Source organism: Leishmania braziliensis, chromosome 33 (genome assembly GCF_000002845.2).
Source record: "Leishmania braziliensis MHOM/BR/75/M2904 complete genome, chromosome 33".
Lineage (NCBI taxonomy): Eukaryota > Euglenozoa > Kinetoplastea > Trypanosomatida > Trypanosomatidae > Leishmania > Leishmania braziliensis.
Genome location: NC_009325.2, coordinates 666,864 through 679,872, shown reverse-complemented (window position 1 = coordinate 679,872; position 13,009 = coordinate 666,864). Strand labels below are relative to the sequence as shown.

General features: G+C 59.0%; 1 protein-coding gene across 1 annotated transcript; it reads right to left on the bottom strand.

The window, feature by feature from the left end:
- Nucleotides 1-1,690: 1,690 nt before the first annotated feature.
- On the bottom strand, nucleotides 1,691-11,029 carry LBRM_33_1750 (conserved hypothetical protein; the record flags this gene model as incomplete). The annotated part of the gene is made up of 1 exon (XM_001567893.2): nucleotides 1,691-11,029. The coding sequence occupies one exon, from the start codon at nucleotides 11,027-11,029 to the stop codon at nucleotides 1,691-1,693; it is 9,339 nt and encodes a 3,112-aa protein (XP_001567943.1).
- Nucleotides 11,030-13,009: the final 1,980 nt, after the last annotated feature.

Below are 13,009 nucleotides of genomic sequence, written 5' to 3'. Positions count from 1 at the left end.
TGTCAAGCGGGGGTTTTCTCCGGTGCTCCTTCGGGAGAGGAAGGGGGAGGGAGGGGTGTGGGTGGGGTAGGGTGAGCAACGACAGCACACGCGCACACGAGGGAGAAAAAAGGAAACCAGCAAAAATGAAAGAGAGAAGAGGCAGGGTCCAGGACTGTTGAAGACAGAGGAGAAAGCGGGGAGACACGCATGGGAGGCTCACTGGAGTCACATCCCGGCATCGCCAACATACTCGTGAGGAGACGAAAGAAAGGGCTCAGTCTCGTAAAAGGGCCCTTCCCTCACGAAGGAGCAGAGGGAGAGAGTAAGAAACCAAACCGATCCCACCAGAGCTCTGGATGCGTCTTCCTCTGCGATTTCCTCACTGCTCTCCGGTGCGTGTGTAAGGTGCAGTGCTCTCAAACCATTTTCGTAGCCGACTCCGCTTTCCTCAGACTGCATATGGGGGAGGGGAGGGGGGTACGCAGGCCCTTTACTTTGTACTTTCCCTTTGGGTGATTTGCATCTTGCAGTGGGGCGGCACTTAAGAAAAGGAAATCTGTCTGTCCCCCGGCAGACGCATATTGAGAGGGTGGAAAGAAGGGGCCTTGTGAGGGCGAGCAAAAGGTAAGTGGTGTCACTCTGCAGCGAATACACCATTGATGGAAGCGTGTACCTACCAAAAGAGAAACACACAGCTGCGCCAACACGCACACGCACGCACACACGTACACACACACACACAGACAAGGGCAGAGTAAGGGGTGCAAGTTCGATCATTTGAAGTAGGCGGAGAGAGAGAGAGAGCGTCAACGGAGAGTCAACAAGGAAGAGGAAGACTTCGCACGTATACACACAGACAACCAGACAGAGGAGGAGCACCACCTTCGGGAGCACTAACAAGGGCAACAAAAACGAGCCCAATAATAGCGACAGAAGAAGAGAAAGCAGCTTTCAGTCCCAGCATATGAGACCTGAAGAAGAGAGAATAGAGACAAGGGGACATTTCAATGCTGCCAGCATCGGCTCACTGCAGCTCACGACCACTCAAAGCAGTGGCGGCTGTGGTGGAAGAGAGCAACAAAACAATACCATGACGCGCAGCAAGATGATAATGCAGAGGCCAGCGAGGAAGGGGTAGACTGACAATTTGGGGAGGGGAGTGGAGATAGAAAAGGAGAGAGAAACGGAGGGGGAGAGCAGTACTAGAAAGAGCGCCAGTGACAGTGGAAGCGGTACCACTCGTTCAGCCACAGCACACCAACACAGAGACATACACCAGTACCAACAACTACACCCAATAGATACTCGCCCACGCAGGTAAAGAGAGGCAAACGAGCACGGAACACGGAAGGCGAGAGAACGAGAGAAAACGAAAGAAGAAAGAACGATACGCTTCTTCTTGATTCAACAGAGTCATTTCTTCTACTTACTTGGGAGGCAAGAGAGAGAGAGAGGGTGGTGGTGGTGGTGGAGGGAATACAGAGAGAGAGGAAAGGACAGAGCGGAGTGGCCCACATCCACATACACCCACACCGATGCAGATGCACGACTATAGTGGGGTTAACTTACATACACGTAAACATGTTCGTGACATGTGAAGTTGCAAGGCATAAAGGAGCAAAGGGGGTATCTATGGCTAGCAGCGCCACCACGTAGCTAAACTGCATGCATACGTGTACGACTCGGATTGAAAGCGGCCACTCGTTACTCATGGCATACCCACCAGGGTGAACGCACCCCATGTGTTGGACGACATGCCCAACTTCCGCGCTTCCGCCATAGTCGTGCGGAGTGCCACCGCGTACGGATTCCGCAGCGACCACCGCATCACTTTCTTGAGGTTGGTCAGGTAAAGTGCGATGAATGCATGGTGCTCATCATTTGGGGTTAATCCATTGAGAATGTTGAGTTGAAGCACCCGGTGCACACCAAGCGCCATGCACATCTTTGCTGAAGCACCAGCATCGCTGACGGTAGGGTACTGGCTGCGGTTGGCGGTAAGAACAAGGAGGTCAATGTGAGAGCAGAGCGGGGGTAGGGGGAGTGCCGGCGACGCCAACGGGGTGGGCGGTACCGTTGTCACAGTAGGGCCAGTGGGGGAGACGCTGACATTGCTGGCTAGGCTGGCGACGTGGGTGGCCGGTTGTTGAGCACGTACCTGCTGTAGATTCTGCGTCAGATCCTGGATCGTCACGACGCCATCTGCAACTCGAATCAACCCCTGGTCGAGCGGAGCAAGGAACATCAGTGCCCGCGTGTGCACATCTGTGAAGGCCTGGATGAGTTCCTTGCGCGTACACCCGCAGTGCACCCGCCACGTGCGCAGGAGATCGTCAAAGGTGTCATCCCTTTCGATCTGCTGCGGCGCGCTACTCGACGTCGCTGGCGTGGGATCACCTGGCACAGGATTGCTGCGCATACTGATGTCTGCCGCAGTTGCAGAGGCAGCAAGGGGGTGTCCAGTGAGCAAGGGGTCCGTGAGGGAGTGCGCACATGAGACAGAGGGTGCGGCGGGGTTTTGCGCAGTCGCTTTGCCAGCGACGACCCCCGCCGTGACTGTCAGTGCACTAGTGGTAGAGTTTGCGCCCGCGTCAGTGCCGGTCTTCGGCTGCTGCTGCTGCGGCCTTGTATTTGATAACGACGGCGAGTACGGCGTAAAGGTGGGCATCGTGAGCGGCGCAGACGGTGTTACTGCACCCGGGCCGGCACTACTGTCGTAGGGCAAGAAGATGTACTTCTTGGCAGCCGGGTCCAGAGCCCCGCTCGTGTCGTGCGAGCGCTGCGGTTGCTGTGTCATGCCATAGTGCACAAAGTGGGTCAGCGATGGGGTCACAATCAGCGTGAATTGTTCACCTAGCGGTGCTTCCTCGTCGCCGTAGTTGGGTGATGGCAAGAAGCCAGCGAAAGGCAGGTGCATAAGAGACACATCCGGCATTATAATGAGCGTCTCGGCGTCTTGGTAGCTCACGTGCTCGCGGCGCATGCGATCTGCAATGGGTTGCCAGGCATTCGCGTAGAGGTTGCGGAGGCACGTCGATGTCTCCTCCTCCAAGGCAGCGCGCAGCGCATCCGGCGTTACGTTGCTGAGTGCTGAGCTCAAAGCTGCACTCCCTGTTGCGGCGCGTGCCATAGCCGTGCCAAAGGGGTGCGCGGATGACGAGGCGGAGCCAGCCGTCTCTGTGGCGCTGTTGTGCTCCCCTGTCATCGAAAACTCAGCTGAGGCTGGGGCCAGTAGTGCGCTCATCGCGTCTTTGCTATGGTACTCCTGGAGGGATATCTGCGCCCGCAACTTCATGAAGCTAGCGGCGTGAGGAGGGCGAAGCACGACGTCACACTGCGCCCCGTACTCGGTCGTGTACTCGGCAAAGTAGAAGACGAATAGGGACTGCGGATGGGCGATCAGGGCGAAGTCGACGGCCTCGGCGGGGCTGTAAGGAATGACTATGTGGCGCACAGTTCGAGGCATGAGAAGTAGCTGTGCTGCCGTCTCGATCATCTCAATCGCGCCTCGAAGGTACGTTGTGCGCACCGTCGAGGGCTTGCGCTCTTGAGCGCCATCATCGTCCCCGCCGCTGGCGGTAGCGGCTGGCCCGGCTTGGAAGGAGGCTCCGCGCGGGGAGTTACTCATCAGAGGGGAGCTGGTAGTGCTGGGGCCCGAGAGTGTCGCTTGCTCGGAGGCGGAGCGGCACACGTCGACTGGGAGCTCCAAGACATCGGTACCTGCTGCGGCTGCTGCTGGGCGGCTGCAGATGGAGACATTGGCGAGACTCGTTGGGGGCGGCACGTAGGTACTGGAGGCGGACTTGCCGAGCGGTGCATCGCTGCCTGCCACTGCTGCAGTGTTCACGGTAGGTTTTACTGCTGCAGTAGTGACAATTGGTGTCTGTGCCACTGGGGTCGGCTTCGGTCCAGGCTTCTTTAGATTCGCCAAGTCAAAAGGCTCCTCGCTCTCGATGCTCACGGGCAGCTTAGGGTCTTGGCGGTGTTCCGCAACGTCTTCCACATCCATGGGGCGGAGCGCATCGTCTTCCACGTCCTCGCCGGCCTCGTTGTCTCCGCCGTCCGATTGCCCTGCGCTGCTGCTGCCTTCGCTGTGATCGTTGCCGCCGCCCAGGACACTATCTAGGTGGGTCGGGGACCTTCGCATTGAAACGCTAATGCTGGAGGTTAGCGAGGGCGGCTGCGTCACCACGCCCGAATCCTTCGGCATCAGCATTGCAGAGATGAAGGAGGACGTCGTGAGCGGTGCGTCGTTATCGTTGACTGCTGCTGCACCCTCGCTGCTGTCCTCTTCGGCCCTTGTCATCGCGCAGTCATCACGCTGTTCCTCCTCCTCCATGCCGCGGCCCTTTGACACGAGGGCATCGGCACGCGACAGCCCGGGGGGCGGCCCGCCGAACATGCTCTGATTCGATAAGAGATCCCCGTCCCCAAAATCGTCGTCGTCATTGTTAAATCCGAGCCTGTAGTCCTTTCTATTCATCAACGATGTGCGGCGCAGTTCTTCCTTGGCGAGCATTTCCCCAAGGTCTCCGCTGCTGTTGCACAAGCCACTGTCTACGTAGTGGAAATCAACGCTGCTTTCTTCCGAGCCGCCTGAAAGACCACCGCGGTCGGTATACGTTAGCGCAGGGTCGACCTGCATCGTGGTATCATCGAGGTACGTGTAGTGCACCAACCACCGCGCGCTCTCCAGTGCAATGTGACGGCACTCCTCGTCGAGCGTCTCGGCCAGGGCAAAGGCGTTAAGTGTGGCTTCGTGGTGGCAGCGCGCCTGCATATTGTGATTCTCCGAGGCATACGCTGCCGATAGCGCCGAGTTCGCTTTGCCCAGCTCCACCCAGTTGCCGAGGTTGCGCGCCTTGGCGGCCCAGCTCTGCATCACTTTGATTGCTTCCGCCGACTTGTTCAGTCCCATTCGTGCCTTGGCGCGCATGCTCAGCAGCGCACCGCTCCACTCTGCTGACTTCTCCTGCACCTTTTCACGACTGTCGAGGGCGGCGATGCAGGCATCGAAGTGGCCCAGGTGCAGGTTTGCGTTTGCCAGCGCCTCGAGAGCAAAGCGACTGTCTCTGGCGGCGTCTTCGCCCTCCTCGCCGGTCGCAAGTTTCTCCAGCTCCTCCGCTGTCTTTACGACGTCCATGTACATGCCAGCGGCTTCCTGCCCCGCCACAATGTTGCGCATCGTCTCCCGACTCACCTCCTTGTCCTCGTACTCCTTCGCCAGTTCACTCACCTTCGCCCACGCGTCGCGCGCCTTTTCACTCATGTTCGCTGCGGTGTACAGCCGAGCAAGGCTCAGCATCGAGTTGTAGGCCAGCAGCTTGTCGTGACACTCGTTAGCGTACTCCATGACAAGGGTGTGATAGTGGATTGCAGTGGTCGGCTTTTCGAGGGCACGGTACACGTTCGCCAGTTTACTAAGCACGACGCTCTCGCACGCGCGCGAGTCCATGCGCTCTTCGTCAGCTACCACCGCCCGCAGGTCCTTCGCTGCCGTCGACGCCGTCAGTTCTCGGTTGACGAGGTTGTCGGCAATGAGCACGTCCTCCTCGTCCCACAAAAAGAACTCTTCGTCCAAGGGGACAACGGGGCCCCAGCCTTGCAGGGAAGCGCTGGGGTCACCGCCGGCGGTATTGCAAATCGCTTTGTAAGCGTCATGGGGGGCGGACAGCGACCCGCCATCGTCCGCGCCCATCGGACTTGTCGACGACTGTTGTGATGAGAAGCAAGATCGTGAGGTGATCTGATGAACACGGCGGCGAGACCGCGCCGCCGCGCTGGCGGCCTCGACCTCGCTCATAGTGATGACAAGGGCATGCGAGTAGACCTTCAGGGCCTCTTCCCAGTTCTTGATGAGGGAATACGCGTCACCGCTGATGATGAAGATGCCACGAAGCGCTTTTCGGATGTGCGACTTGGCCTCGCGGAGGGCAAACAGCGCTGTCATGCACTCACTCGAGCTCTCTGTGTGTACTCGAATTGGTGGAAGCTGCAGTAAATGTGGGACTGTGGCGCTGGGACTGCTGCTGCTTCGTGCCGTCGGGACCGCTGTGGAGCTGGAAATCACGGCATTCGTATTGTTTACTAAAGAGAATAAATCTGTCTCGCTGCGGTTGCCACCAATGACACTGAGCTGGGTTGAGGTGTTCCGACAGCTTCGGCAATCGTCTTCCATCACGGCACCACCGGCCGCCGTCACCCGCCGCGGCCGCAGCGGGGCATCGTCCGGCGAGTTCCACTCTGGTCTATGACGACTGTCATCGAGCGGTGAGGGCGACGCAGTAGAGGAATGACTGATTGGTATTTGCAGGGTCGGCACGTCAGTCGTGCAAGCCTTGGACTTGCCCACTGTTGTGAAGACAGAGGTGCCGGCGGAGGTCTCTGCGCCAGCGCCGTAGTCCTGTCGCCCGTTGCTGTGCCCATCCTCACTGTTCTGCCCGTTCCCCGCAGTGCCATGCGGTGAGGCAGCACTGGTACGCCGCAGCGCCTCGATGCTCTGCGCCGTACCTGGCGAGTTCAGCGAGTCAGCCACTGTTTTGTCCTTGGAGCTGACGTCCTCCAGTGCGCGGCGAAGCTCGGTGCGGATGGTGCAGATCCATGTATCACTTTCCTGGAGCAGCTGATCCACCTGCGTGACGGCACGGAGGGCCCTGTCCCCGTCGAACTCGGCCAGGCACCGTGCGTACAGCATGAAGACAGCGATCTTCACAGAGCTCACGTACGTTCGCAGAACCACGTCCTCTGTCGTGTACGGGTCCTCTGTCGGGTGCAGAATTTCCCCCCACATGGGCGGTCGTACCAATGCAGTGTTCGGTTTGTTCTCGATAAGCGGCTCCAGCAGCAGGGCGGCCTTGCGCGGCTGGTTCAGCAGGAGTAGCCCTTTGCAAATGACGATGAGACTGCACGGCACGGCGGTCAGCAACCGCTTTGGCGTTCCACCTTTCCTTTGCCACCGCTGTAGCGATCGCTGCGAGCTATATGCGCTGCTTACGGCGTTGCTGAGTTCCTCGCGGCGCTCTCGCACATTTACCTCATGCTCGGCTTGAGTGACATAAGACAATGCCAGCATGCGCTCGCTCTCCGCCACGCGCCAGACAAGCTCCAGGTCGTCTTTAATGGCGTCCGTCACACCGGGGATGTGCTCCTCGGCTGTGGTGAGGCTGCCGGAGCCGGCGGCGCGCAGGTGCAGGTTGCGGTGAAACTGCTGTTGCGACGCCGCCGGTGGCGCTTTCGCGGCAAGCCCGGCAGCCGCAACAGACACTGCGTTCTCCATATTGGTCATAGCTGAGCCAAGTGACGGCGCGGTGGAGCCGGTAGAAGCGTTTGGGCTGAAGGTACCGCTGTCTCCACTTGCGTTCGCTGCTGCTGCTGCTGCATCGGCTGCCTGCAAAGACTTCTTGGCAATGCTCACAGCGTACCGGAAGAGCTCCACCGACCGCTTGTACTCCTTCAGCTTCATAAGCTGCGCACCGCGTTCCATGTAGGCAGCGAATAGCTCTGTCTCGCGTACGCGGCGACGCAGCAGCTGCACGACCTGCGCACATTTGATGAAGTATTTCTCTGCCTTCGCCAAGTCGTTGAAGGCGGCGTGTGCCAACCAACCCTCTTTCAGCAGATACACGTAGGATCGAATCAGCTTTGACCGACAATCCCCGAAACGGAGGATGTAGTCACCCCGCGGTCGAGGCGCCAGCACCTGCACCATCTGCTCGCACAAGGCGGCTTGCGGCAGTACAAACTGCACTGTTTCGATGACGGCGCCGTAGACCCGGCACGCCGCTTGGGCACGCACGAGAAACACCATTGATTGCAGGTATCGCATCGCGGAGAAAATTGTTTGGTTGTGGCTTGTCCAGTCTTTCTTCTCGAACTTGAAGTGCTTCTGCGCGTTCGTCAGTGCCTCCACCGACTTGCCCGATGCCAAACGCGCGTTAATGAGGGATACGATGGCGCGCTGGCGCGCGCGGAACTCGCCAAAGGCGCTTGCGACGAGACGCTCCTCCAGCGCATCCTGCTCTGCCTCCTCTAGGCGCGGCGGCTTTGCAGTCAAGCATTGTTCACCCCGCTTGTGCAGCGCCGCCGACCAAGACATGTTTACAATCCGCTCCAGGACCAAGGACCCCAGTGCGCTGTCCCAGCCCTTAAAGGCTGCGGGTTGCACAGCGGTCGGAGGCACCTGCAGGTTGACCGTCGGCATGGACAAGGCACTCGTTTCCATGGTGCGTCTGCCGGCGTTGTCCTCGCCCGCCTCTTGGTGTCCCTCTTCTTCGTCTCTTTGGATTGTGGTACTGGAGCTCGGGTGGTGCGGCTCCGGCAGCGGGGTTATGGGCTCCGACGGGGTCATCGCAAAGGCAAATGGCGTCCATGTCGTTGGCCGATCCGTGTGCCCCGCGGTAAAGAGACCAGATTCGCTGATGGGCCCTCCTCCTCCCGGTACCATCACCTCCATATCGGAGATCCCGTCGCGGCTGACAATGAGCGAGTTGGCGAGCGGGGTGCTGTGGTGCGAGATGGCAGAAGTGCTTGCGTTGGATGAAAGGAGCTGGCTACCAACCACCTGGGTAGACGATGCCACGCCGTGACGAGTCGTGACAGGGGTGCCGACACTAGCAGCATTGCTCGCGGCGGACGGGCACCCTGCAGACGGCGACACCCTTGCGGATGTGTCCTCCACGCTAAACTTTGACGGTGTCAGGCCCGACACAGCACTGGGAACGGGGGTGACGGTGGTGCTAATCTGAGGTGGGATTGTGAAGCTCTGCGATTGTGAGGTACCTCTGCTGCTTGGGGTAGTTGTTACCACGGCGGCTCCAGCCGTTGTGAGCTCTACGAGGGGGTGAGGCTCGAGAGAGCCTGCTACGACAGCAGGTGTGACCATGTGAGGCGCGGAGGTGACACAGGTCGTGCCGCGACGCAGGTGTCGCCGCGTCGCGGCGGACTCGCTGTATCGCTCCATTCTTCCACGCATGCTGCGAAAGAGGAGTGTAAAGCAGCGCTCCCGCTTACTTTCTGACCACGCGTCAGAGCCGAAGAAGAAGGCGGTGGCGAGGCGACAGAGGGTCTTGGTGTCTGTGATGTGCTCCTGCTGAAGCGGTGAGAGCGCTGACGGTGACGTTAAGTTGCCAGTGCTGTGCTTCGGCGGCTCCTCGGCTGCTGTCGTTAGGTGGGTCATTGGGGTAGAGGCCCGGGACGTGTCGGAGTCGCCCGCAGCGTCGATGGAAAGGTGGCGCACATCCGCCTCAATGGCGTCCTCCAGGTAGGACGCCCATGTGTTCGCGACAGCTTTGCGGTATGTCATTTCCAGCCGCGCGACGAGGTCGTCCATCACCAGGGCGGAATCCTCCAGCGTCGTCCGAGTTCTGTTGGGCGTCATTGTGGCCCCCGCGGGTGGTGTTGCAGCCGCCGCACCACTGCCGCTACTGGCCGACGGAGTCCCGCTACTTGCTGGTGTGCTTGATGTAGATGCAGGGGCCGATCCAAAGACGCCTGTGACTGTGGTGGTGGGACTGCCTGCCGGCGCCGTTGCTGTGGTCACTACGCGCGGAGGTGACGAGCCACTAAGAAGCGAGCCCACGTCAGCCCGGCGAAGCTTCTCGGCGTGCCGGTGAATGTTGGTGAGCAGCCACCGTGGCTTTGGGGTCTGCAACATGCACAGCACCATCTCGCGACCATCATCGCGCAAGAAGCTCGCGCAGAGGGTGCACTCTGCAATCGCGACAAAGTGCTGCTCGCCCATCCACTCCGCCAGTTCCTGCACGACAGCCGCCCAGTCAATGTATGGAATCGCGTCCACGTCATCCAGTGCATTCATGTGATTCGCGTTCTTGCTTTGGTCGCCGTCCGTCGCTGCTGTTGCTCCAGCTCCGGCACCAGCTTCCGCCGCGTCGTTCGAGCAGGCAGCGTCATTCATCGCTGCTGGTGGAGGCGGGGCAGGAGGGGCAAGCGGCGGTCGCCCGGTGGTATTAGTGTTGCCAGCCCCCGCCGTTTCCATACTTGTCGGCGACATAGACATGTCCGCACTGAGACGCGCGCTAGCTGTGGTGGTGGTGGTTGCCTTGGTCAACAGTGTAAGGTTCTTGCGGCACTGCCGCTGCTCCAGTACGTGCAGGTGATGGCGTAAGATCGCCTTGACAATCGCCCAGGTGGCAAGAGAGCACGCAATGGTGAGAGCCTCTTCCAGCATCTTCTTGTCCACCTCCGTAATGGCGAGGTCCGCTGATGGGTCAGGCGACACGATGCCGCTATCAGCCAGACCTCGCTTAACCTTGACAGATGGTGATGAGGTGGAGTCCGCCCTGGCAGCGGTGATGGTCACTGGTGTTACGGCCCTCTCGTGCGGAGTTGCCATTCCTGCGACCGCTGCAGGGTCCGCATTCCGATTAGGAAGGGGCGAGTTCAGTGGCGCCGCGTCTCCATGCGGTGGGTGTCGCTGAGGACCGCGGGTGGGTGTGTATGAACGCTGACCTCGACGCGAACCACTCACCGTCGCATCTGCGGCGGTGAGTGGGGTCCCTGACGCAGCAGGTGTCAGGAAGGCTTGCGAGAGGTGTTCCCATCGGAACTCCGGCGCAGCGTTCGCGTTGACGCCTGTGGTGGCAGGAGCGAGACGTTCGAGTGCGCGGAGCCGCACATTGTAGAGGAGAGCTCGGTCAATGCGCACCAGTACGTTGATGATTTCCATGAGAAGCCGCCGCCACTCATAGTGGCCAAGGTCGACCAGGGACGGAGGTTCTTGCGCCACCACGGCCGACGGCTCAGTTATGCCCTGCGGAATGGCGGAAGTAGATGACTCCTGTCGCGATACGGCGAGCTCCGACTCTGTCTCCATGCCCTCAAGCAATCCGTCGCCATTGCTGTCTGCTGCGGTGTCCAGCGTGCCGCTGGAACGCTCCTGCAGCAGCAGCTGCGGCGCATCTGCGCCAGTTTTACCGTTTCGCACACGCTCATCGTCAGGTACACTAGCGCTGCTGCCTCCCCACGTGTGCGGGTCCTCCGGCACCTCCTGCAAGCACACATCCAGGGCATCGATCATCTCGGCTCGCATCTTCTGAAGCTTGTTCGCGTGTACCAGTGCCACTGTCGCCGGCCCTTTGTCTGCTTTTCCTTTCAGCGAAGCAGCTAGACTAGCGTGCTCACATTGAGCTGCGCGAGCTTCGGCGCCATCGGTGGCGACCACAGATGTGAGGGAGGTGCTCTTTCGCCTCTGTGCTGCAGCTGCTATGGCGCTCTCAACAGCAGCGCTGCTGCCATCGCTGCCCCCGCGTGGCGTTTGGGTTGATGAACGCTCTTGTTCCTCCTGCTCCTCTTGCTGCAGCTGATCGCTGCGCTCCTGCACCACGCGCCGAATGTGCAGCAGCACGTCTTGTGTGCTTGTATTCGGTGGGAGACCTCTAAGAATGTGCGAGGACACAAACATGACGTTATCACCAAAGGCAGACGGCATCCCTGATGAGGGGAATTCGCTCAAGTTCGAGTCGTAAGCAGCATCCCCGTGCTGCGACACCACCGCCGCACCGACGCTGCCCGTGGAGGCAGTGCGACTGTTTCCTACATGTGGGCGGTGATGTGCACCATCACCTGTGCCACTGGTTGCTGCTGACCCAGCTGCACCAGTGGATATGCTGCTGCCGACGCTGCCCGCCCCAGCATGATTTCCATCAGTACCGCCTCTCTGATGACCCTCTTTGCTTTGATCATCGCGTGTGCCGCCCACCTTCTTGAGGAACCCGGCGATGCTCTTGAAGCTCAACATGGTGAGACTTCGGTGAAGGAACGAAAAATGTTGCTTCTCGCCTCTTTCAGTGTTAGCTTCGCAGGGTGTGAGGGAGGAAGAGAAGGCAAAGCGGGTGGAGGCGATACCTAGAGAAGTGCAGCTCAAACACCAACACCTCCGATCACTCTAGGAAGACCTTTCAAAGAGGACAGCGAGTTCTGTCTAGGCGGCAGTGGGAAAGCCAGAGAGAAGTGGCACACTTACCGCCAAAAGGAAAAGGCCAACAAAAGAGGCAAAGAAGAACGGGTCGCACAGGAGTCGGCAAGTACTGAAGGGAGTGGATGGTGACGGCCAAACAAAAACAAACAAACAGGCAGGGCGATACCGACTCAGAGAGGGAGAGAGAGAGAGAGACTGTACGTGCTTGCGGAATCTTTGGTGCGGAAGAGGGGAGTACGTAGGTGGGGGCTAGATGGTCCAGTAAAGGGAGTGATAGGAGAGAAAGACAGGCACGAACAGAAAAGAAAACCCGAAAGGCAGAGACCCACGATTTACAACGCGAAACAGATGGAGAGATTGAAGCTTTTTTGTCTGTTTTCGCTGTTGCTTGTGTTCGTTGGTGTGCCGCAGCTGTCTGAACTGACTAGCTTGCACGTTTCTTCTACTGATTCGCGTTCGTTTCCCTCTCGGGTATTGTGAGGAACAGAGAAAGAAAGGGGGTCAAGGGCGAGTGAGCGCTGTAAACACACCTGCCAATCGCACAGAAAAGAACAACACAAAACACAAAACACAGGGGACAAGGAGGGCAGGGAGGTGTCGAGCGTGCGCAACAGGAAAAAAACCAAACCAAAGGAACAACACGCAAGCGGGCGTATCACACCGCACAACAAGTGAGGGCGAGAGGAAGAGAGAGACGCGCGGATTAGAAACAACAGCCGTATTATAGAACGAAACCGAAACAAAAACTGCCACTACACCACTCTCGCGACAGGCAACACCGGCAAGCAGCAGACAAGACGAGCAACACAAAAGGAGGAAGAAACACAAACAAACAAACAAACAAACAAACAAACAAAAAAAGCGAGAGTACCGCTAGACAAACAACAGTCGGCTAGCTTGTTTTCCCACCTACCTCAAGGATAGCCTCTGCTGCGGTGAAGGGGTGTGCGACCGTAGAATGGTGCGTGTGGGAAAATCGACTTCGAAGGAGGGCGAGTCAACGTTGAAGGATAGCACCCGCGTGCGCCTCTGTATAGAAGAGAGGTAGAGAGGAAAAGCCCAGAAGGGAAGATAAAAACGAGAGCCAAGAGT